The 22,572-nt window shown below is 40.2% G+C and overlaps 1 protein-coding gene across 1 annotated transcript; it reads right to left on the bottom strand.

The window, feature by feature from the left end:
- Positions 1-1,637: 1,637 nt before the first annotated feature.
- LOC106594822 (uncharacterized) lies at positions 1,638-21,313 on the bottom strand. Its single transcript, XM_082968235.1, has 8 exons — positions 21,070-21,313; positions 20,502-20,903; positions 16,972-17,159; positions 11,530-11,619; positions 7,737-7,902; positions 6,785-6,991; positions 4,486-6,501; positions 1,638-3,375 (listed from the first exon to the last, which is right to left on the bottom strand). The coding sequence occupies exons 3-8, from the start codon at positions 17,145-17,147 to the stop codon at positions 3,337-3,339; spliced, it is 2,694 nt and encodes an 897-aa protein (XP_082824361.1). The 5' UTR covers positions 17,148-17,159; positions 20,502-20,903; positions 21,070-21,313; the 3' UTR covers positions 1,638-3,336.
- Positions 21,314-22,572: the final 1,259 nt, after the last annotated feature.

The raw sequence follows: 22,572 nt of genomic DNA, 5'->3' as shown, positions 1-22,572 counted from the left end.
GAATGTATCTATGCCCCCCCCTTTATATCTGAATGTATCTATTTCCCCCCTTTATATCTGAATGTATCTATTTCCCCCCTTTATATCTGAATGTATCTATGTGCCCCCCTTTATATCTGAATGTATCTATTTCCCCACTTTATATCTGAATGTATCTATTTCCCCCCTTTATATCTGAATGTATCTATGTTCCCCTTTATATCTGAATGTATCTATTTCCCCCCCTTTATATCTGAATGTATCTATTTCCCCCCCTTTATATCTGAATGTATCTATTTCCCCCCTTTATATCTGAATGTATCTATGTTCCCCCTTTATATCTGAATGTATATATTCCCCCCTTTATATCTGAATGTATCTATGTTCCCCCTTTATATCTGAATGTATCTATTTCCCCACTTTATATCTGAATGTATCTATGTTCCCCCCTTTATATCTGAATGTATCTATTTCCCCCCTTTATATCTGAATGTATCTATGTTCCCCCTTTATATCTGAATGTATCTATGTTCCCCCCTTTATATCTGAATGTATCTATGTTCCCCCCTTTATATCTGAATGTATCTATGTCCCCCCTTTATATCTGAATGTATCTATTCCCCCCTTTATATGTGAATGTATCTATTTCCCCCCTTTATATCTGAATGTATCTATTTCCCCCCTTTATATCTGAATGTATCTATTTCCCCCCTTTATATCTGAATGTATCTATGTTCCCCCCTTTATATCTGAATGTATCTATGTTCCCCCCTTTATATCTGAATGTATCTATGTTCCCCCCTTTATATCTGAATGTATCTATTTCCCCCCTTTATATCTGAATGTATCTATGTTCCCCCTTTATATCTGAATGTATCTATTTCCCCCCTTTATATCTTAATGTATCTATGTCCCCCCCTTTATATCTGAATGTATCTATTTCCCCCCTTTATATCTGAATGTATCTATGTTCCCCCCTTTATATCTGAATGTATCTATTCCCCCCTTTATATCTGAATGTATCTATTTCCCCCCCTTTATATCTGAATGTATCTATTTCCCCCCTTTATATCTGAATGTATCTATGTTCCCCCTTTATATCTGAATGTATATATTCCCCCCTTTATATCTGAATGTATCTATGTTCCCCCTTTATATCTGAATGTATCTATGTTCCCCCCTTTATATCTGAATGTATCTATGTTCCCCCCTTTATATCTGAATGTATCTATGTCCCCCCTTTATATCTGAATGTATCTATTCCCCCCTTTATATCTGAATGTATCTATTTCCCCCCTTCATATCTGAATGTATCTATTTCCCCCCTTTATATCTGAATGTATCTATTTCCCCCCTTTATATCTGAATGTATCTATGTTCCCCCCTTTATATCTGAATGTATCTATTTCCCCCCTTTATATCTGAATGTATCTATTTCCCCCCTTTATATCTGAATGTATCTATTTCCCCCCTTTATATCTTAATGTATCTATGTCCCCCCCTTTATATCTGAATGTATCTATTTCCCCCCCTTTATATCTGAATGTATCTATTTCCCCCCTTTATATCTGAATGTATCTATTTCCCCCCTTTATATCTTAATGTATCTATGTCCCCCCCTTTATATCTGAATGTATTCACATGAAAACAAAGGCAAATTATTATTCATTACTTTGTAGTTTATAAAAAGACCCAGCCACATTCGTGCAAAAGATAGAGTAGAGAAAATACATATTTTTAAATAAATAACATAAAAATAACTTTGATGTTTTCAACCTGCGTAGTGCCCAGCACTTTGATTGATTGTGAGACAGCGCATAAATGGCTCAAAGTTCAGTTTGAATGACACCCTGCAAAAGTATTCAGAAATACAATAATGTGTATAGTGTCCAGTGGTGTTGGGTTGATGGGATAGTTCACTGTCCAGTGGTGTTGGGTTGATGGGATAGTTCACTGTCCAGTGGTGTTGGGTTGATGGGATAGTTCACTGTCCAGTGGTGTTGGGTTGATGGGATAGTTCACTGTCCAGTGGTGTTGGGTTGATGGGATAGTTCACTGTCCAGTAGTGTTGGGTTGATGGGATAGTTCACTGTCCAGTGGTGTTGGGTTGATGGGATAGTTCACTGTGGTGTCCAGTGGTGTTGGGTTGATGGGATAGTTCACTGTGGTGTCCAGTGGTGTTGGGCTGATGGGATAGTTCACTGTGGTGTCCAGTGGTGTTGGGATGATGGGATAGTTCACTGTCCAGTGGTGTTGGGTTGATGAGATAGTTCACTGTGGTGTCCAGTAGTGTTGGGTTGATGGGATAGTTCACTGTCCAGTGGTGTTGGGTTGATGGGATCGTTCACTGTCCAGTAGTGTTGGGTTGATGGGATAGTTCACTGTGGTGTCCAGTGGTGTTGGGTTGATGGGATAGTTCACTGTGGTGTCCAGTGGTGTTGGGATGATGGGATAGTTCACTGTCCAGTAGTGTTGGGTTGATGGGATAGTTCACTGTGGTGTCCAGTGGTGTTGGGTTGATGGGATAGTTCACTGTCCAGTGGTGTTGGGTTGATGAGATAGTTCACTGTGGTGTCCAGTAGTGTTGGGTTGATGGGATAGTTCACTGTGGTGTCCAGTGGTGTTGGGTTGATGGGATAGTTCACTGTCCAGTGGTGTTGGGTTGATGGGATAGTTCACTGTCCAGTGGTGTTGGGTTGATGGGATAGTTCACTGTCCAGTGGTGTTGGGTTGATGGGATAGTTCACTGTCCAGTGGTGTTGGGTTGATGGGATCGTTCACTGTCCAGTGGTGTTGGGTTGATGGGATAGTTCACTGTCCAGTGGTGTTGGGTTGATGGGATAGTTCACTGTCCAGTGGTGTTGGGTTGATGGGATAGTTCACTGTCCAGTGGTGTTGGGTTGATGAGATAGTTCACTGTGGTGTCCAGTAGTGTTGGGTTGATGGGATAGTTCACTGTGGTGTCCAGTGGTGTTGGGTTGATGGGATAGTTCACTGTGGTGTCCAGTGGTGTTGGGTTGATGGGATAGTTCACTGTGGTGTCCAGTGGTGTTGGGTTGATGGGATAGTTCACTGTGGTGTCCAGTGGTGTTGGGTTGATGGGATAGTTCACTGTCCAGTGGTGTTGGGTTGATGGGATAGTTCACTGTCCAGTGGTGTTGGGTTGATGGGATAGTTCACTGTCCAGTGGTGTTGGGTTGATGGGATAGTTCACTGTCCAGTGGTGTTGGGTTGATGGGATAGTTCACTGTCCAGTAGTGTTGGGTTGATGGGATAGTTCACTGTCCAGTGGTGTTGGGTTGATGGGATAGTTCACTGTGGTGTCCAGTGGTGTTGGGTTGATGGGTTGCTTTTCTATTATTTCTTCTGTCTCTCAGGGAACAGCCATCTCCATTTCTGATTATACAGAAAGCAAAACAGTAAGTCATTATACAGCTGGAGGAACAGCCAGTCATTATACAGCTGGAGGAACAGCCAGTCATTATACAGTTGGAGGAACAGTCAGTCATTATACAGCTGGAGGAACAGCCAGTCATTATGCAGCTGGAGGAACAGTCAGTCATTATGCAGCTGGAGGAACAGCCAGTCATTATACAGCTGGAGGAACAGCCAGTCATTATACAGCTGGAGGAACAGTCAGTCATTATACAGCTGGAGGAACAGCCAGTCATTATGCAGCTGGAGGAACAGCCAGTTATTATGCAGCTGGAGGAACAGTCAGTCATTATGCAGCTGGAGGAACAGTCAGTTATTATGCAGCTGAGGAACAGTCAGTCATTATACAGCTGAAGGAACAGCCAGTCATTATACAGCTGGAGGAACAGTCAGTCATTATACAGCTGAGGAACAGTCAGTCATTATGCAGCTGGAGGAACAGCCAGTCATTATACAGCTGAGGAACAGTCAGTCATTATACAGCTGGAGGAACAGCCAGTCATTATACAGCTGGAGGAACAGCCAGTCCTTATGCAGCTGGAGGAACAGTCAGTCATTATGCAGCTGGAGGAACAGCCAGTCATTATACAGCTGAGGAACAGTCAGTCATTATGCAGCTGGAGGAACAGCCAGTCATTATACAGCTGGAGGAACAGTCAGTCATTATACAGCTGAGGAACAGTCAGTCAGTCAGTCATTATACAGCTGAGGAAAAGTCAGTCATTATGCAGCTGGAGGAAAAGTCAGTCATTATGCAGCTGGAGGAACAGCCAGTCATTATACAGTTGGAGGAACAGTCAGTCATTATACAGCTGGAGGAACAGCCAGTCATTATGCAGCTGGAGGAACAGTCAGTCATTATACAGCTGGAGGAACAGCCAGTCATTATGCAGCTGAGGAACAGCCAGTCATTATGCAGCTGGAGGAACAGTCAGTCATTATGCAGCTGGAGGAACAGCCAGTCATTATACAGCTGGAACATCAGACATCACATTCGAATCAGGTCCAGCAGTATATGACTGTCACTACCATGCTACCATTACCATGGACACGTCTGGATGCCGTACCCACCTTTATACCCCAAGAAGAGGTGATGTGTTTGGACTTCAGCTCCTCCACTGATTCGTAGGTATGGTTGTTAGCAGGGCTGGCTGATCCTTTCAGTCCTAACTCTGGTATCTGTTCATAAGGTCTGGCTGATCCTTTCAGTCCTAACTCTGGTATCTGTTCATAAGGTCTGGCTGATCCTTTCAGTCCTAACTCTGGTATGTGTTCATAAGGTCTGGCTGATCCTTTCAGTCCTAACTCTGGTATGTGTTCATAAGGTCTGGCTGATCCTTTCAGTCCTAACTCTGGTATCTGTTCATAAGGTCTGGCTGATCCTTTCAGTCCTAACTCTGGTATGTGTTCATAAGGTCTGGCTGATCCTTTCAGTCCTAACTCTGGTATGTGTTCATAAGGTCTGGCTGATCCTTTCAGTCCTAACTCTGGTATGTGTTCATAAGGTCTGGCTGATCCTTTCAGTCCTAACTCTGGTATGTGTTCATAAGGTCTGGCTGATCCTTTCAGTCCTAACTCTGGTATGTGTTCATAAGGTCTGGCTGATCCTTTCAGTCCTAACTCTGGTATGTGTTCATAAGGTCTGGCTGATCCTTTCAGTCCTAACTCTGGTATGTGTTCATAAGGTCTGGCTGATCCTTTCAGTCCTAACTCTGGTATGTGTTCATAAGGTCTGGCTGATCCTTTCAGTCCTAACTCTGGTATGTGTTCATAAGGTCTGGCTGATCCTTTCAGTCCTAACTCTGGTATGTGTTCATAAGGTCTGGCTGATCCTTTCAGTCCTAACTCTGGTATGTGTTCATAAGGTCTGGCTGATCCTTTCAGTCCTAACTCTGGTATGTGTTCATAAGGTCTGGCTGATCCTTTCAGTCCTAACTCTGGTATGTGTTCATAAGGTCTGGCTGATCCTTTCAGTCCTAACTCTGGTATGTGTTCATAAGGTCTGGCTGATCCTTTCAGTCCTAACTCTGGTATGTGTTCATAAGGTCTGGCTGATCCTTTCAGTCCTAACTCTGGTATGTGTTCATAAGGTCTGGCTGATCCTTTCAGTCCTAACTCTGGTATCTGTTCATAAGGTCTGGCTGATCCTTTCAGTCCTAACTCTGGTATGTGTTCATAAGGTCTGGCTGATCCTTTCAGTCCTAACTCTGGTATGTGTTCATAAGGTCTGGCTGATCCTTTCAGTCCTAACTCTGGTATCTGTTCATAAGGTCTGGCTGATCCTTTCAGTCCTAACTCTGGTATGTGTTCGTAGGTGTCGTCCAGTAGGAGCCGGAGGACCGGCTCACAAGGGACCTCGGCGTACAGACTGTTAGCTACCTCTTCCTCTTCCTGTGGTGATGATGTCATGGGTCCTTCCTGGTCCCTGGGTCTTCCTGCCAGTTGATACACGAGGGCAGGTATGGGGCTGTTACATAGATGTTCCAGACTGTGGCTGATTATGGGAGGTCTCTTGGAAGTATCCTTGTGGTACCTCTGGTCCAGAAGGGAAGGTCCGGATGGGTACCTCTGGTCCAGAAGGGAAGGTCCGGATGGGTAGCTCTGGTCCAGAAGGGAGGGGCTAGTGGTCCGTTTGGTGGGGTTGGGAGAGAGTCTTGGGGGGGTGAAAGAAGGTGGACTCAGCCTGTAGGAGTTATTGTCCCCCTCCTCTGAGTCAAGATCCAGGTCCAGGAGAGGCAGAGACTTGCTCTTGCAGTCCAGCAGGCTGAGTAGCTCTGAGTAGACTGTGCCTGGGCCTGGTCCAGGGGCTGAGGCAGGGCCTGGGGCTCCAGGTCTACCACTGGGGATGTCCCCCCTCTGAGAAGGAGTCTGATGTTGGGCTACAGGACCCAGGCCTTCAACCCTTCCTTCTGGAGCTTTGGGTAGACCCTCCAGGCTCCTGGGTTGGGGATTCATGGCCTTGTGCTTCTCCAGCTGAGCATACAACACCCTTCTCTGATCGCTACCCTGTTGGTCATCCAGTGAACTGCACTTCAAAGGACCGGCCCTTCTAGGCACAGGTGGTACTCTAGGTACAGTTGGCACTTCCTGGTTAGAGAGACATGAGGAAGTGATTTGGTTACACTCTGGTCAACTTTGAATCTTTATTTGCAATTGCCAGCAAGTAACCAAAACAAATCGTAACGCCTGAGTTTTACAAAGAGGCCCTTTGACTTGACATCTGTTAGTTGAATGTTCTACCAACCCTCTCTATAAAGCTGTAGTGTTGTACATTACAAGAAACCAGATGAAATAGGCAAACTCACAATCCTATTACAGCGGGTTGCCTTACAATCGTTTCGTCGAATAAGCGTATTATTTGTACACGTACCTCTGGTTTCCTGCTGCTTTTGGGAGGCAGTGTGGGAGGAAGAGGAAGAGGAGGATGCTCGCCGGCGTTGTCACTAGAACTAGCCCTGGTCCAGTCACCCTGCCGGTCACTCTGTGAATCCCACAGGCTCCTCACAGCTCTCACACTGACCACCGGCTTCTCTCTGAGGTCAACTTTGATGATGTCATAGACTTCTCCTCTGGAAGACTGAATGAGTATGACATCATCAGTTTTACTAACAGGCACAGTGCACACCACCATTATAGCTGACAAGATGTATTTTACTGATATACTGTATTCTGTAAACACCACCATTATAGCTGACAAGATGTATTTGACTGATATACTGTATTCTGTAAACACCACCATTATAACTGACAAGATGTATTTACTGATATACTGTATTCTGTAAACACCACCATTATAACTGACAAGATGTATTTACTGATATACTGTATTCTGTAAACACCACCATTATAACTGACAAGACACCTATTTGAACCAGTTAGACACACACTATCTTACAAAATGCCTTCTTGAATACCTTCTTGAATTCAAATGATAACATAACGATTGTGTAGCTTGGTCCCAGATCTGTGAAGTTGGCAAGACAGCACAAATAGACCAGGCTAGAGACAAAGTCTCTCTTCACCTCTAGACAGAAGCAGATCAGGTACTCTCTGAAGGTTTAGGGTTAAACAATTGGTCTGGGCCAGTCTCTCTTCACCTCTAGACAGGAGCAGGTCAGGTACTCTCTGAAGGTTTAGGGTTAAACAATTGGTCTGGGCCAGTCTCTCCTCACCTCTAGACAGGAGCAGGTCAGGTACTCTCTGAAGGTTTAGGGTTAAACAATTGGTCTGGGCCAGTCTCTCCTCACCTCTAGACAGGAGCAGGTCAGGTACTCTCTGAAGGTTTAGGGTTAAACAATTGGTCTGGGCCAGTCTCTCCTCACCTCTAGACAGGAGCAGGTCAGGTACTCTCTGAAGGGCTCTATAGGGCTGATCTTGTAGTGTTCAATCAGTTCTCCCAGGGTCTCATGCTCCTCTGTGTCTCCAGACACTATGAACTGGCCTGCCTTACTCTGGTTGATTACAAAGTGTCTGCATCGATCACGTCCTCTGGAAGACAATAATAACACTGGTAAGTCCAGGGTATGCTGCTGTGTTCTACTGTGGTCCACTGTTATCTCCATTGTTATCTCTGCTGTTATCTATGTTATCTCCACTGTTTTCTACGTTATCTCCATTGTTATCTCCACTGTTATATGTGTTATCACCATTGTTATCTCTGCTGTTATCTATGTTATTGCCACAGTTATCTCCACTGTTATCTATGTTATCTCCACTGTTTTCTACGTTATCTCCACTGTTATATATGTTATCGTCACTGTTATCTCCACTCTTATCTATGTTATCTCCACAGCTATCTATGTTATCTCCACTGTTATCTATGTTATCTCCACTGTTATCTATGTTATCTCCACTGTTTTCTACGTTATCTCCACTGTTATCTATGTTATCTCCACTGTTATCTATGTTATCTCCACTGTTTTCTACGTTATCTCCACTGTTATATATGTTATCGTCACTGTTATCTCCACTCTTATCTATGTTATCTCCACAGCTATCTATGTTACCTTGACTGTTATCTATGTTATCTCCACTGTTATCTATACTGTATATCTCCCTCACTAACTTCAAGCATCGGCTGTCAGAGCAGCTTACCGATCTCTACAGCTGTACACAGCCCATCTGTAAACAGCCCATCCAATCAACTACCTACCTCATCCCCATATTTTAATTTTTTATTGTTTTTCCGCTCTTTTGCACACCAGTATTTCTACTTCCACATCCTCATCTGCACATCTATCACTCCAGTGTTAATTGCTAAATTGTAATTACTTCGACACTACGGCCAATCAAATCAAATCAAATCAAATGTATTTATATAGCCCTTCGTACATCAGCTGATATCTCAAAGTGCTGTACAGAAACCCAGCCTAACCTCCCTAATCTTACTTCATTTGCACACACTGTATATAGACTTTTCTATTGTGTTATTGACTGTATGTTTGTTAATCCCATGTGTAACTCTGTGTTGTTGTTTTTGTCGCACTGCTTTGCTTTATTCTTGGCCAGGTTTCAGTTGTAAATGAGAACTTGTTCTCAACTGGCCTACCTCGTTAAATAAAATGTAAAACAAATGTCTCCACTGTTATCTCTACTGTTATCTATGGTATCTACACGGTTATCTCCACTGTTATCACCACTTTTATCTATGTTATCTCTGCTGTTATATCCACAGTTATCTATGTTATCTCCTCTGTTGTCTATGTTATCTCCACAGTTATCTATGTTATCTCCTCTGTTGTCTATGTTATATCCACAGTTATCTATGTTATCTCCTCTGTTGTCTATGTTATCTCCTCTGTTGTCTATGTTATCTCCTCTGTTGTCTATGTTATCTCCTCTGTTGTCTATGTTATCTCCTCTGTTGTCTATGTTATCTCCTCTGTTGTCTATGTTATATCCACAGTTATCTATGTTATCTCCTCTGTTGTCTATGTTATCTCCTCTGTTGTCTATGTTATCTCCTCTGTTGTCTATGTTATCTCCACAGTTATCTATGCTATTTTACATTTACATTTACGTCATTTAGCAGACGCTCTTATCCAGAGCGACTTACAAATTGGTGCATTCACCTTATGATATCCAGTGGAACAACCACTTTACAATAGTGCATCTATATCTTTTAAGGGGGGGAGGGGGGGGGGGGTTAGAAGGATTACTTTATCCTATCCCAGGTATTCCTTAAAGAGGTGGGGTTTCAGGTGTCTCCGGAAGGTGGTGATTGACTCCGCTGTCCTGGCGTCGTGAGGGAGCTTGTTCCACCATAGGGGTGCCAGAGCAGCGAACAGTTTTGACTGGGCTGAGCGGGAACTGTGCTTCCGCAGAGGTAGGGAGGCCAGCAGGCCAGAGGTGGATGACAGTGGATATATGACAGTGGATATATCTCCACTGTTATATCCACTGTTATCGCCACTGTTATCTATGTCATCTCCACTGTTATCCATGCTATCTCCACTCTTATCTCCACTCTTATCTATTATCTCCACAGCTATCTGTTATCTCAACTGTTATATATGTTATCTTCACTGTTATCTATATTGTTATCTATGTTATCTCCACTGTCATATATTTTATCTCCACCATTATCTCTACTGTTAACTACGTTATCTCCACTGTTATCTATATTATCTCCACTGGTGTGCGACTTTCCAAAGTTATCTATGTTATCTCCTCTGTTATCTATATTATCTCCACTGTTATCTCCACTGTTATCTATGTTATCTCTACTGTTATATATTTTATCTCCACTGTTATCTCTACTGTTATCTCAACTGTTATCTCCACTGTTATCTATGTTATCTCCACTGTTATATATGTTATCTCCACTGTTATCTATACTGTTATATATGTCATCTCCACTGGTATCTATGTTATCGTCACTGTTATCTCCACAGCTATCTATGTTATCTTGACTGTTATCTATGTTATCTCCACTGTCATATATTTTATCTCCACTGTTATCTCCACTATTACCTATGCTATCTCCAGTGTTATGTCCACTTTTTATATGTTTTCTCCATTGTTATCTCTACTGTTATCTATGGTATCTCCACGGTTATCTCCACTGTTATTCCACATTTTATATATGTTATCTCCACTATTATCTATGTTATCTCCACTGTTATATCCACTGTTAACTACATTATCTCCACTGTTATCTATGTTATCTCCACAGGTGTGCTATCTCAACTCTTATCTATGTTATCTCCTCTGTTATCTATGTTATCTGCACTGTTATATGTATTATCTCCACTGGTATCTCCACTATTATCTATGCTATCTCCACTGTTATCACCCCTTTATCTCCACTGTTATCTATATTATCTCCACTGGTATCGATGTTATCGCCACTTGTATGTTATCTCCACTGTTATCTATACTGTTATCTATGTTATCTCCCCTAATATCTATGTTATCTCCACTGTTATCTCCACTGTTGTCTCTACGGTTATATATTTCTCTCCACTGTTACCTATGTTATCTCCACTGGTATGTTATAGCCACTGTTTTCTATGTTATATTCACTGTTATTTGTGTTATCTCCGATGTTATCTATGTTATCTCAACAGTTATCTATGTTATCTCTACAGTTATCTATGTTATCTCCACTTGTATCTCCACTGTTATCACCACTATTATCTCCACTGTTGTCTCCACTGTATCTATGTTATCTATGTTATCACCACAGTTATCTATGTTATCGCCACAGTTATCTATGTAATATCCACTGTTATCTCCACTGTTATCTATGTTATCTCCACTGTTATCTATGTTATCTCCACTGTTAAATAAAGGTTAAATAAATATATTTAAAAAATATCTCCACTGTTATCTTTACTGTTATCTATATTATTTCCACTGTTATCTATGTTATCTCCACTGTTATCTCCGCTTTAATTTATTTTCATCTCCGCTGTTATCTATGTTGTCTTCACTGTTATCTATTTTATCTCCACTGGTACCTTTGTTATCTCCATTTTTATCTCCACTGTTATCTATGTTATCTCCACTGTTATCTCCATTGTTATTGCCACTGTTATCTCCACTGTTATCTTCACTGTTATCGCCACTGTTATCTCTGTTATCTAGGATAGAAGAACAACAACCAGAACGGACCTGTATGACAGGATGTATCCCGTGGCTTTGTCACTCAGTCGGATCAGGAAACAGCCCAGTTCCTTGTCTCTCAGCATCTCCTCAGCATCTCTACAGAACCATTAAAAAGCATTAAAAAGCAATATCAACCAATGCAAAAAATACCCCTCAACCCTCATAAAGGTATTGTTGATATGTTATATGGAGGTGTTATTGATATGGGAGGAGTTATTGATATGGGAGGTATTATTGATATGGGAGGTATTATTGATATGGGAGGTATTATTGATATGGGAGGTATTATTGATATGTTATAGGGAGGTATTATTGATATGGAAGGTGTTATTGATATGTTATAGGGAGGTATTATTGATATGGGAGGTATTATTGATATGGGAGGTATTATTGATATGGGAGGTATTATTGATATGGGAGGTGTTATTGATATGTTATAGGGAGGTATTATTGATATGGGAGGTATTATTGATATGGGAGGTGTTATTGATATGTTATATGGAGGTATTATTGATATGGGAGGTATTATTGATATGGGAGGTATTATTGATATGGGAGGTATTGTTGATATGGGAGGTATTATTGATATGGGAGGTATTATTGATATGGGAGGTATTATTGATATGGGAGGTATTATTGATATGGGAGGTAATATTGATATGGGAGGTATTATTGATATGGGAGGCATTATTGATATGGGAGGTAATATTGATATGTTATAGGGAGGTAATATTGATATGGGAGGTATTATTGATATGTTATAGGGAGGTATTATTGATATGGGAGGTATTATTGATATGGGTGGTATTAATGATATGGGAGGTATTATTGATATGGGAGGTATTATTGATATGGGAGGTATTATTGATATGGGAGGTATTATTGATATGTTATAGGGAGGTATTATTGATATGGGAGGTATTATTGATATGGGAGGTATTATTGATATGGGAGGTATTATTGATATGTTATTGGGAGGTATTATTGATATGTTTTTGGGAGGTATTATTGATATGGGAGGTATATTGATATGGGAGGTATTATTGATATGGGAGGTATTATTGATATGGGAGGTATTATTGATATGTTATAGGGAGGTATTATTGATATGTTATAGGGAGGTATTATTGATATAGGGAGGTATTATTGATATGGGAGGTATTATTGATATGAGAGGTATTATTGATATGGGAGGTATTATTGATATGTTATAGGGAGGTATTATTGATATGGGAGGTATTATTGATATGTTATAGGGAGGTATTATTGATATGGGAGGTATTATTGATATGGGAGGTATTATTGATATGGGAGGTATTATTGATATGGGAGGTATTATTGATATGTTTGATATTATTGATATGTTATAGGGAGGTATTATTGATATGGGAGGTATTATTGATATGGGAGGTGTTATTGATATGTTATATGGAGGTATTATTGATATGGGAGGTATTATTGATATGGGAGGTATTATTGATATGGGAGTGTTATTGATATGGGAGGTATTATTGATATGGGAGGTATTATTGATATGGGAGGTATTATTGATATGGGAGATATTGTTGATATGGGAGGTATTATTGATATGGGAGGTATTATTGATATGGGAGGTATTATTGATATGGGAGGTATTATTGATATGGGAGGTAATATTGATATGGGAGGTATTATTGATATGGGAGGCATTATTGATATGGGAGGTAATATTGATATGTTATAGGGAGGTAATATTGATATGGGAGGTATTATTGATATGTTATAGGGAGGTATTATTGATATGGGAGGTAATATTGATATGGGAGGTATTATTGATATGGGAGGTATTATTGATATGGGAGGTATTATTGATATGTTATAGGGAGGTATTATTGATATGGGAGGTATTATTGATATGGGAGGTGTTATTGATATGGGAGGTATTATTGATATGTTATAGGGAGGTATTATTGATATGGGAGGTATTATTGATATGGGAGGTATTATTGATATGGGAGGTATTATTGATATGGGAGGTATTATTGATATGGGAGGTATTATTGATATGGGAGGTGTTATTGATATGGGAGGTATTATTGATATGTTATAGGGAGGTATTATTGATATGGGAGGTATTATTGATATGGGAGGTATTATTGATATGGGAGGTATTATTGATATGGGAGGTATTATTGATATGGGAGGTATTATTTATATGGGAGGTATTATTGATATGGGAGGTGTTATTGATATGGGAGGTATTATTGATATGGGAGGTATTATTGATATGGGAGGTATTATTGATATGTTATAGGGAGGTATTATTGATATGGGAGGTATTATTGATATGGGAGGTATTGTTGATATGTTATAGGGAGGTATTATTGATATGGGAGGTATTATTGATATGGGAGGTATTATTGATATGTTATAGGGAGGTATTATTGATATGGGAGGTATTATTGATATGGGAGGTATTATTGATATGTTATAGGGAGGTATTATTGATATGGGAGGTATTATTGATATGGGAGGTATTATTGATATGGGAGGTATTATTGATATGGGAGATGTTATTGATATGGGAGGTATTATTGATATGTTATATGGAGGTATTATTGATATGGGAGGTATTATTGATATGGGAGGTGTTATTGATATGGGAGGTATTATTGATATGTTATAGGGAGGTGTTATTGATATGGGAGGTATTATTGATATGGGAGGTATTATTGATATGGGAGGTATTATTGATATGGGAGATATTATTGATATGGGAGGTGTTATTGATATGGGAGGTATTGTTGATATGGGAGGTATTATTGATATGTTATTGGGAGGTATTATTGATATGGGAGGTATTATTGATATGGGAGGTATTATTGATATGTTATAGGGAGGTATTATTGATATGTTATATGGAGGTATTATTGATATGGGAGGTATTATTGATATGTTATAGGGAGGTATTATTGATATGTTATATGGAGGTATTATTGATATGGGAGGTATTATTGATATGTTATAGGGAGGTAATATTGATATGGGAGGTATTATTGATATGTTATAGGGAGGTATTATTGATATGGGAGTTATTATTGATATGGGAGGTATTATTGATATGGGAGGTATTATTGATATGTTATTGGGAGGTATTATTGATATGGGAGGTATTATTGATATGGGAGGTGTTATTGATATGGGAGGTATTATTGATATGTTATAGGGAGGTATTATTGATATGGGAGGTATTATTGATATGGGAGGTATTATTGATATGGGAGGTATTATTGATATGGGAGGTATTATTGATATGGGAGGTATTATTTATATGGGAGGTATTATTGATATGGGAGGTGTTATTGATATGGGAGGTATTATTGATATGGGAGGTATTATTGATATGGGAGGTATTATTGATATGTTATAGGGAGGTATTATTGATATGGGAGGTATTATTGATATGGGAGGTATTGTTGATATGTTATAGGGAGGTATTATTGATATGGGAGGTATTATTGATATGGGAGGTATTATTGATATGTTATAGGGAGGTATTATTGATATGGGAGGTATTATTGATATGGGAGGTATTATTGATATGTTATAGGGAGGTATTATTGATATGGGAGGTATTATTGATATGGGAGGTATTATTGATATGGGAGGTATTATTGATATGGGAGATGTTATTGATATGGGAGGTATTATTGATATGTTATATGGAGGTATTATTGATATGGGAGGTATTATTGATATGGGAGGTGTTATTGATATGGGAGGTATTATTGATATGTTATAGGGAGGTGTTATTGATATGGGAGGTATTATTGATATGGGAGGTATTATTGATATGGGAGGTATTATTGATATGGGAGATATTATTGATATGGGAGGTGTTATTGATATGGGAGGTATTGTTGATATGGGAGGTATTATTGATATGTTATTGGGAGGTATTATTGATATGGGAGGTATTATTGATATGGGAGGTATTATTGATATGTTATAGGGAGGTATTATTGATATGTTATATGGAGGTATTATTGATATGGGAGGTATTATTGATATGTTATAGGGAGGTATTATTGATATGTTATATGGAGGTATTATTGATATGGGAGGTATTATTGATATGTTATAGGGAGGTAATATTGATATGGGAGGTATTATTGATATGTTATAGGGAGGTATTATTGATATGGGAGTTATTATTGATATGGGAGGTATTATTGATATGGGAGGTATTATTGATATGTTATTGGGAGGTATTATTGATATGGGAGGTATTATTGATATGGGAGGTGTTATTGATATGGGAGGTATTATTGATATGGGAGGTATTATTGATATGGGAGGTATTGTTGATATGGGAGGTATTATTGATATGGGAGGTATTATTGATATGGGAGGTAATATTGATATGGGAGGTATTATTGATATGTTATAGGGAGGTATTATTGATATGGGAGGTATTATTGATATGGGAGGTATTATTGATATGGGAGGTATTATTGATATGGGAGGTATTATTGATATGTTATAGGGAGGTATTATTGATATGGGAGGTGTTATTGATATGGGAGGTATTATTGATATGGGAGGTGTTATTGATATGGGAGGTATTATTGATATGGGAGGTATTATTGATATGGGAGGTATTGTTGATATGGGAGGTATTATTGATATGGGCGGTATTATTGATATGGGAGGTATTATTGATATGGGAGGTATTGTTGATATGGGAGGTATTATTGATATGGGAGGTATTATTGATATGGGAGGTATTATTGATATGGGAGGTATTATTGATATGGGAGGTATTATTGATATGTTATTGGGAGGTATTATTGATATGGGAGGTATTATTGATATGGGAGGTGTTATTGATATGGGAGGTATTATTGATATGGGAGGTGTTATTGATATGGGAGGTATTATTGATATGGGAGGTATTATTGATATGGGAGGTATTGTTGATATGGGAGGTATTATTGATATGGGAGGTATTGTTGATATGGGAGGTAATATTGATATGTTATAGGGAGGTATTATTGATATGGGAGGTATTATTGATATGGGAGGTATTATTGATATGTTATAGGGAGGTATTATTGATATGGGAGGTATTATTGATATGGGAGGTATTATCAATATCTACATTTCACAAACACAATTACTAAAATAATCACAAACAGAAGGTAGCGATAATTCCAGAAAAACACTGGAAAGGAAATTAATGCACCTTGGCTCATTTAATAGAGTTCAAAGTTCGTTATTCCAAATTAAAATATAAATCATAAATCCTTGCAGGTGCTTGAAAAGGAATCATTCTGTGAGTCACCACCCTAAAAACACCTATCGTCGTGCTGGCATGCATTACACTGCACTGCACAAAACAGACATGATTTGCCAATCAATCTCCAATCCAATCAATCTCTCAATAGACCTGTATGTAGAAGTACTTACCTTCTGGTGATGAATCCTTGGAACCAGGAGGGGAAATTTCCTTCATGGAGGATGAGAGAAGCTTGAGTCTCCTCGAACCACTTCAGGGCCATCTCTCTGTGCCTGCACCCTGTCCCCAGACTCCCCTCTGTCCCCTGGTCCTGGTGGGACAGCACCGCCGGCAGGCTCTGGTCCATCCTGACCCGGTCCTGTCCACACCAAACCAAGCAGGACAGCAGTCAGCACAGATGAGAACAATGAGCAGAGATAACCTAATCCTAACCCAAGCATAGACCTAATGTTAACCTAATCCTAACCCAAGCATAGACCTAATGTTAACCTAATCCTAACCCAAGCATAGACCTAATGTTAACCTAATCCTAACCCAAGCATAGACCTAATGTTAACCTAATCCTAACCCAAGCATAGACCTAATGTTAACCTAATCCTAAACCAAGCATAGACCTAATGTTAACCTAATCCTAAACCAAGCATAGACCTAATGTTAGCCTAATCCTAACCCAAGCATAGACCTAATGTTAACCTAATCCTAACCCAAGCATAGACCTAATGTTAACCTAATCCTAACCCAAGCATAGACCTAATGTTAACCTAATCCTAACCCAAGCATAGACCTAATGTTAACCTAATCCTAACCCAAGCATAGACCTAATGTTAGCCTAATCCTAACCCAAGCATAGACCTAATGTTAACCTAATCCTAACCCAAGCATAGACCTAATGTTAACCTAATCCTAACCCAAGCATAGACCTAATGTTAACCTAATCCTAACCCAAGCATAGACCTAATGTTAGCCTAATCCTAACCCAAGCATAGACCTAATGTTAACCTAATCCTAACCCAAGCATAGACCTAATGTTAACCTAATCCTAACCCAAGCATAGACCTAATGTTAACCTAATCCTAACCCAAGCATAGACCTAATGTTAACCTAATCCTAACCCAAGCATAGACCTAATGTTAGCCTAATCCTAACCCAAGCATAGACCTAATGTTAACCTAATCCTAACCCAAGCATAGACCTAATGTTAACCTAATCCTAACCCAAGCATAGACCTAATGTTAACCTAATCCTAACCCAAGCATAGACCTAATGTTAGCCTAATCCTAACCCAAGCATAGACCTAATGTTAACCTAATCCTAACCCAAGCATAGACCTAATGTTAACCTAATCCTAACCCAAGCATAGACCTAATGTTAGCCTAATCCTAACCCAAGCATAGACCTAATGTTAACCTAATCCTAACCCAAGCATAGACCTAATGTTAACCTAATCCTAACCCAAGCATAGACCTAATGTTAACCTAATCCTAACCCAAGCATAGACCTAATGTTAACCTAATCCTAACCCAAGCATAGACCTAATGTTAGCCTAATCCTAACCCAAGCATAGACCTAATGTTAACCTAATCCTAACCCAAGCATAGACCTAATGTTAACCTAATCCTAACCCAAGCATAGACCTAATGTTAACCTAATCCTAACCCAAGCATAGACCTAATGTTAGCCTAATCCTAACCCAAGCATAGACCTAATGTTAACCTAATCCTAACCCAAGCATAGACGTAATGTTAGCCTAATCCTAACCCAAGCATAGACCTAATGTTAACCTAATCCTAACCCAAGCATAGACCTAATGTTAACCTAATCCTAACCCAAGCATAGACCTAATGTTAACCTAATCCTAACCCAAGCATAGACCTAATGTTAACCTAATCCTAACCCAAGCATAGACCTAATGTTAGCCTAATCCTAACCCAAGCATAGACCTAATGTTAACCTAATCCTAACCCAAGCATAGACCTAATGTTAACCTAATCCTAACCCAAGCATAGACCTAATGTTAACCTAATCCTAACCCAAGCATAGACCTAATGTTAGCCTAATCCTAACCCAAGCATAGACCTAATGTTAACCTAATCCTAACCCAAGCATAGACCTAATGTTAACCTAATCCTAACCCAAGCATAGACCTAATGTTAACCTAATCCTAACCCAAGCATAGACCTAATGTTAGCCTAATCCTAACCCAAGCATAGACCTAATGTTAGCCTAATCCTAACCCAAGCATAGACCTAATGTTAACCTAATCCTAACCAGTGGAAGTGTCAGTGCAGTGAGGCTGCAGTTTGAAGGGCGGCAGACTGATTTGCCTATTTTCCGTTAGACGTAACCCTGAGAGCGAGGCCAGCTGAAAGTGTCCATTGTTCCAGTTTATCTTCCCTGGTTACTGTATTACTCTCACTGCCTGTTAATACTGGTCAGGATCAGGATGTTAAGATAACCCACTGCCTGTTAATACTGGTCAGGATCAGGACGTTAAGATAACCCACTGCCTGTTAATACTGGTCAGGATCAGGATGTTAAGATAACCCACTGCCTGTTAATACTGGTCAGGATCAGGACGTTAAGATAACCCACTGCCTGTTAATACTGGTCAGGATCAGGACGTTAAGATAACCCACTGCCTGTTAATACTGGTCAGGATCAGGACGTTAAGATAACCCACTGCCTGTTAATACTGGTACTAACTAACTAACTAACTAACTAACTAACTAACTAACTAACTAACTAACTAACTAACTAACTAACTAACTAACTAACTAACTAACTAACTAACCAACTAGCTACCTAACTAACTAACTAACTAACTAACTAACTAACTAACTAACTAACTAACTAACCAACTAGCCACCTAACTAACTAACCAACTAACCAACTAACCAACCAACTAACCAACCAACTAACTAACCAACTAACCAACTAACCAACTAACCAACCAACTAACCAACTAACCAACTAACTAACCAACTAACCAACCAACTAACCAACTAACTAACTAACTAACCAACTAGCTACCTAACTAACTAACCAACTAGCTACCTAACTAACTAACCAACTAGCCACCTAACTAACCAACTAGCCACCTAACTAACTAACCAACTAACCAACTAACCAACTAACTAACTAACTAACTAACTAACTAACTAACTAACCATTTAACATCTCTGTATTACTATTTAACATCTCTGTATTACTGTTAACATCTCTGTATTACTGTTAACATCTCTGTATTACTGTTAACATCTCTGTATTACTGTTAACATCTCTGTATTACTGTTAACATCTCTGTATTACTGTTAACATCTCTGTATTACTGTTAACATCTCTGTATTACTGTTAACATCTCTGTATTACTGTTAACATCTCTGTATTACTGTTAACATCTCTGTATTACTGTTAACATCTCTGTATTACTGTTAACATCTCTGTATTACTGTTAACATCTCTGTATTACTGTTAACATCTCTGTATTACTGTTAACATCTCTGTATTACTGTTAACATCTCTGTATTACTGTTAACATCTCTGTATTACTGTTAACATCTCTGTATTACTGTTAACATCTCTGTATTGACTGAAAAAAGTGCATTCACGTTATCAAAGTTATGTGACTCATGCGCCACAGAGATGAGAGACTGTTCAAGAGTTTTATCATCAGATCTTGACTATACTGTATGTTATGTACCTTGAGGCAGGTCCTGAAACGGTTTCTCTGTCAGGTACCAAGGAGGGTAGCAGGGCTGAGACAGGGTCTGGTCCAGCTGGTTCTCTGTCCGGTACCAAGGAGGGTAGCAGGGCTGAGACAGGGTCTGGTCCAGCTGGTTCTCTGTCCGGTACCAAGGAGGGTAGCAGGACTGAGACAGGGTCTGGTCCAGCTGGTTCTCTGTCAGGTACCAAGGAGGGTAGCAGGACTGAGACAGGGTCTGGTCCAGCTGGTTCTCTGTCCGGTACCAAGGAGGGTAGCAGGGCTGAGACAGGGTCTGGTCCAGCTGGTTCTCTGTCCGGTACCAAGGAGGGTAGCAGGGCTGAGACAGGTCGTTCTGAGACCTGAGGTGTCTAGAGAGCAGACAGCAATTCCATGAGGTCCCTGTTCAAACAACGTGAAAAATACAGGTCAACTGTAAGAAAAGTTTAATGATTGACAGGTTGTTATAACCGACGGTGTAATAACATCCAATAAGATAACAGAAACACATTCAAAAAAAGGGCAGAAAGAGCTTGAGTCCAGAAAGGTGGAGATCCTGTAGCCGTACCTGTATCTGATCTCTACAACGTGGTGGTGGTGTGATCCAAGAGTCACCTCAGTCGGTAAAAGTTCACCCTCGTCTACGAATTTAGGATCTCTGAGGAAGGCGAGTACTGTACTGATATACATACCACATCTACTCTACCCTTCCGTGGGTTAGGAAAGTGCAATGGTAGAATCGACTATACTGTTGAAATTTGCATCAGAGAGAGAGAGAGAGAGAGAAGGGCCTCCACCAAGCAACAGTTTCCTGAAGATGAGTGGAAAGTGAACCTGGGGTTTAGAAACTGTGGTTTCTGAGCCGCTGTATTTCGGTATCCCCTAGGCGACAGGAGATGTTTTTTTTTAACCCACATAACTAGAATTAGATTCGATATCGACTCACAGAGAAAGTCTGTTTAGTGTTAACTGGGGGGAGACTGACTTCCTAAACACATTTTCAGTAAACTGTCTGACTTGGAATTTTCAGAGCTTGTGAATCATGGAACAGATTAGCATTGGCACAGTAAAACCCATTTATCCTTACCAGAACCAGCCAGCCGAGGTCAAACGGACCTTAATATGGGGCTTGAAGAGTATATGAACAATCAACATGAGAATATGGTTTACAGCCCGTTCCCCTGCTGATCTGATCTGATCTGATCTGGGGTCAGTAGCAGTGTGAGCAGCCTGTTCCCCTGCTGATCTGATCTGATCTGGGGTCAGTAGTGTAGTAGCTGCCTGTTCCCCTGCTGATCTGATCTGATCTGGGGTCAGTAGCAGTGTGAGCAGCCTGTTCCCCTGCTGATCTGATCTGATCTGGGGTCAGTAGTGTAGTAGCTGCCTGTTCCCCTGCTGATCTGATCTGATCTGATCTGGGGTCAGTAGTAGTGTGAGCAGCCTGTTCCCCTGCTGATCTGATCTGATCTGATCTGATCTGGGGTCAGTAGTAGTGTGAGCAGCCTGTTCCCCTGCTGATCTGATCTGATCTGATCTGATCTGGGGTCAGTAGTAGTGTGAGCAGCCTGTTCCCCTGCCTATGAAGGGCTGATCTGATCTGATCTGATCTGGGGTCAGTAGCAGTGTGAGCAGCCTGTTCCCCTGCTGATCTGATCTGATCTGGGGTCAGTAGCAGTGTGAGTAGCCTGTTCCCCTGCTGATCTGATCTGATCTGGGGTCAGTAGTATGAGTGGGGTTAGGGAATGATTATCGGCTGGGTTCAAGAAGGTAAATGGAAAGTAAACACGTGGAGGAGAAACTGTGGTGTCTGAGCCACTGTATCTGAGTGTTACTAGGCAACAGGAAATGGTGTTACCCATAGAGAGAGTGTTATTATCTGAGTGTTACTAGGCGACAGGAAATGGTGTTACCCATAGAGAGAGTGTTATTCGATTCGGTGAGTTTATCAGTCAGTGCTCAGGATTTCAGATGTAGCCGCAGGGTACTGTGAAATTCTTATGCTTCGAGCTCCAACAGTGTAGATCAAAAAACACAGCTTTGCAGTGTAGTCGCGTGTGGCTGTAATGTCTGT

The sequence above is a fragment of the Salmo salar genome, chromosome 23 (genome assembly GCF_965601325.2).
Source record: "Salmo salar chromosome 23, fSalSal1, whole genome shotgun sequence".
Lineage (NCBI taxonomy): Eukaryota > Metazoa > Chordata > Actinopteri > Salmoniformes > Salmonidae > Salmo > Salmo salar.
Note: the sequence above shows the minus strand (reverse complement) of the source record. Positions and strands in the feature narration are given on the sequence as shown.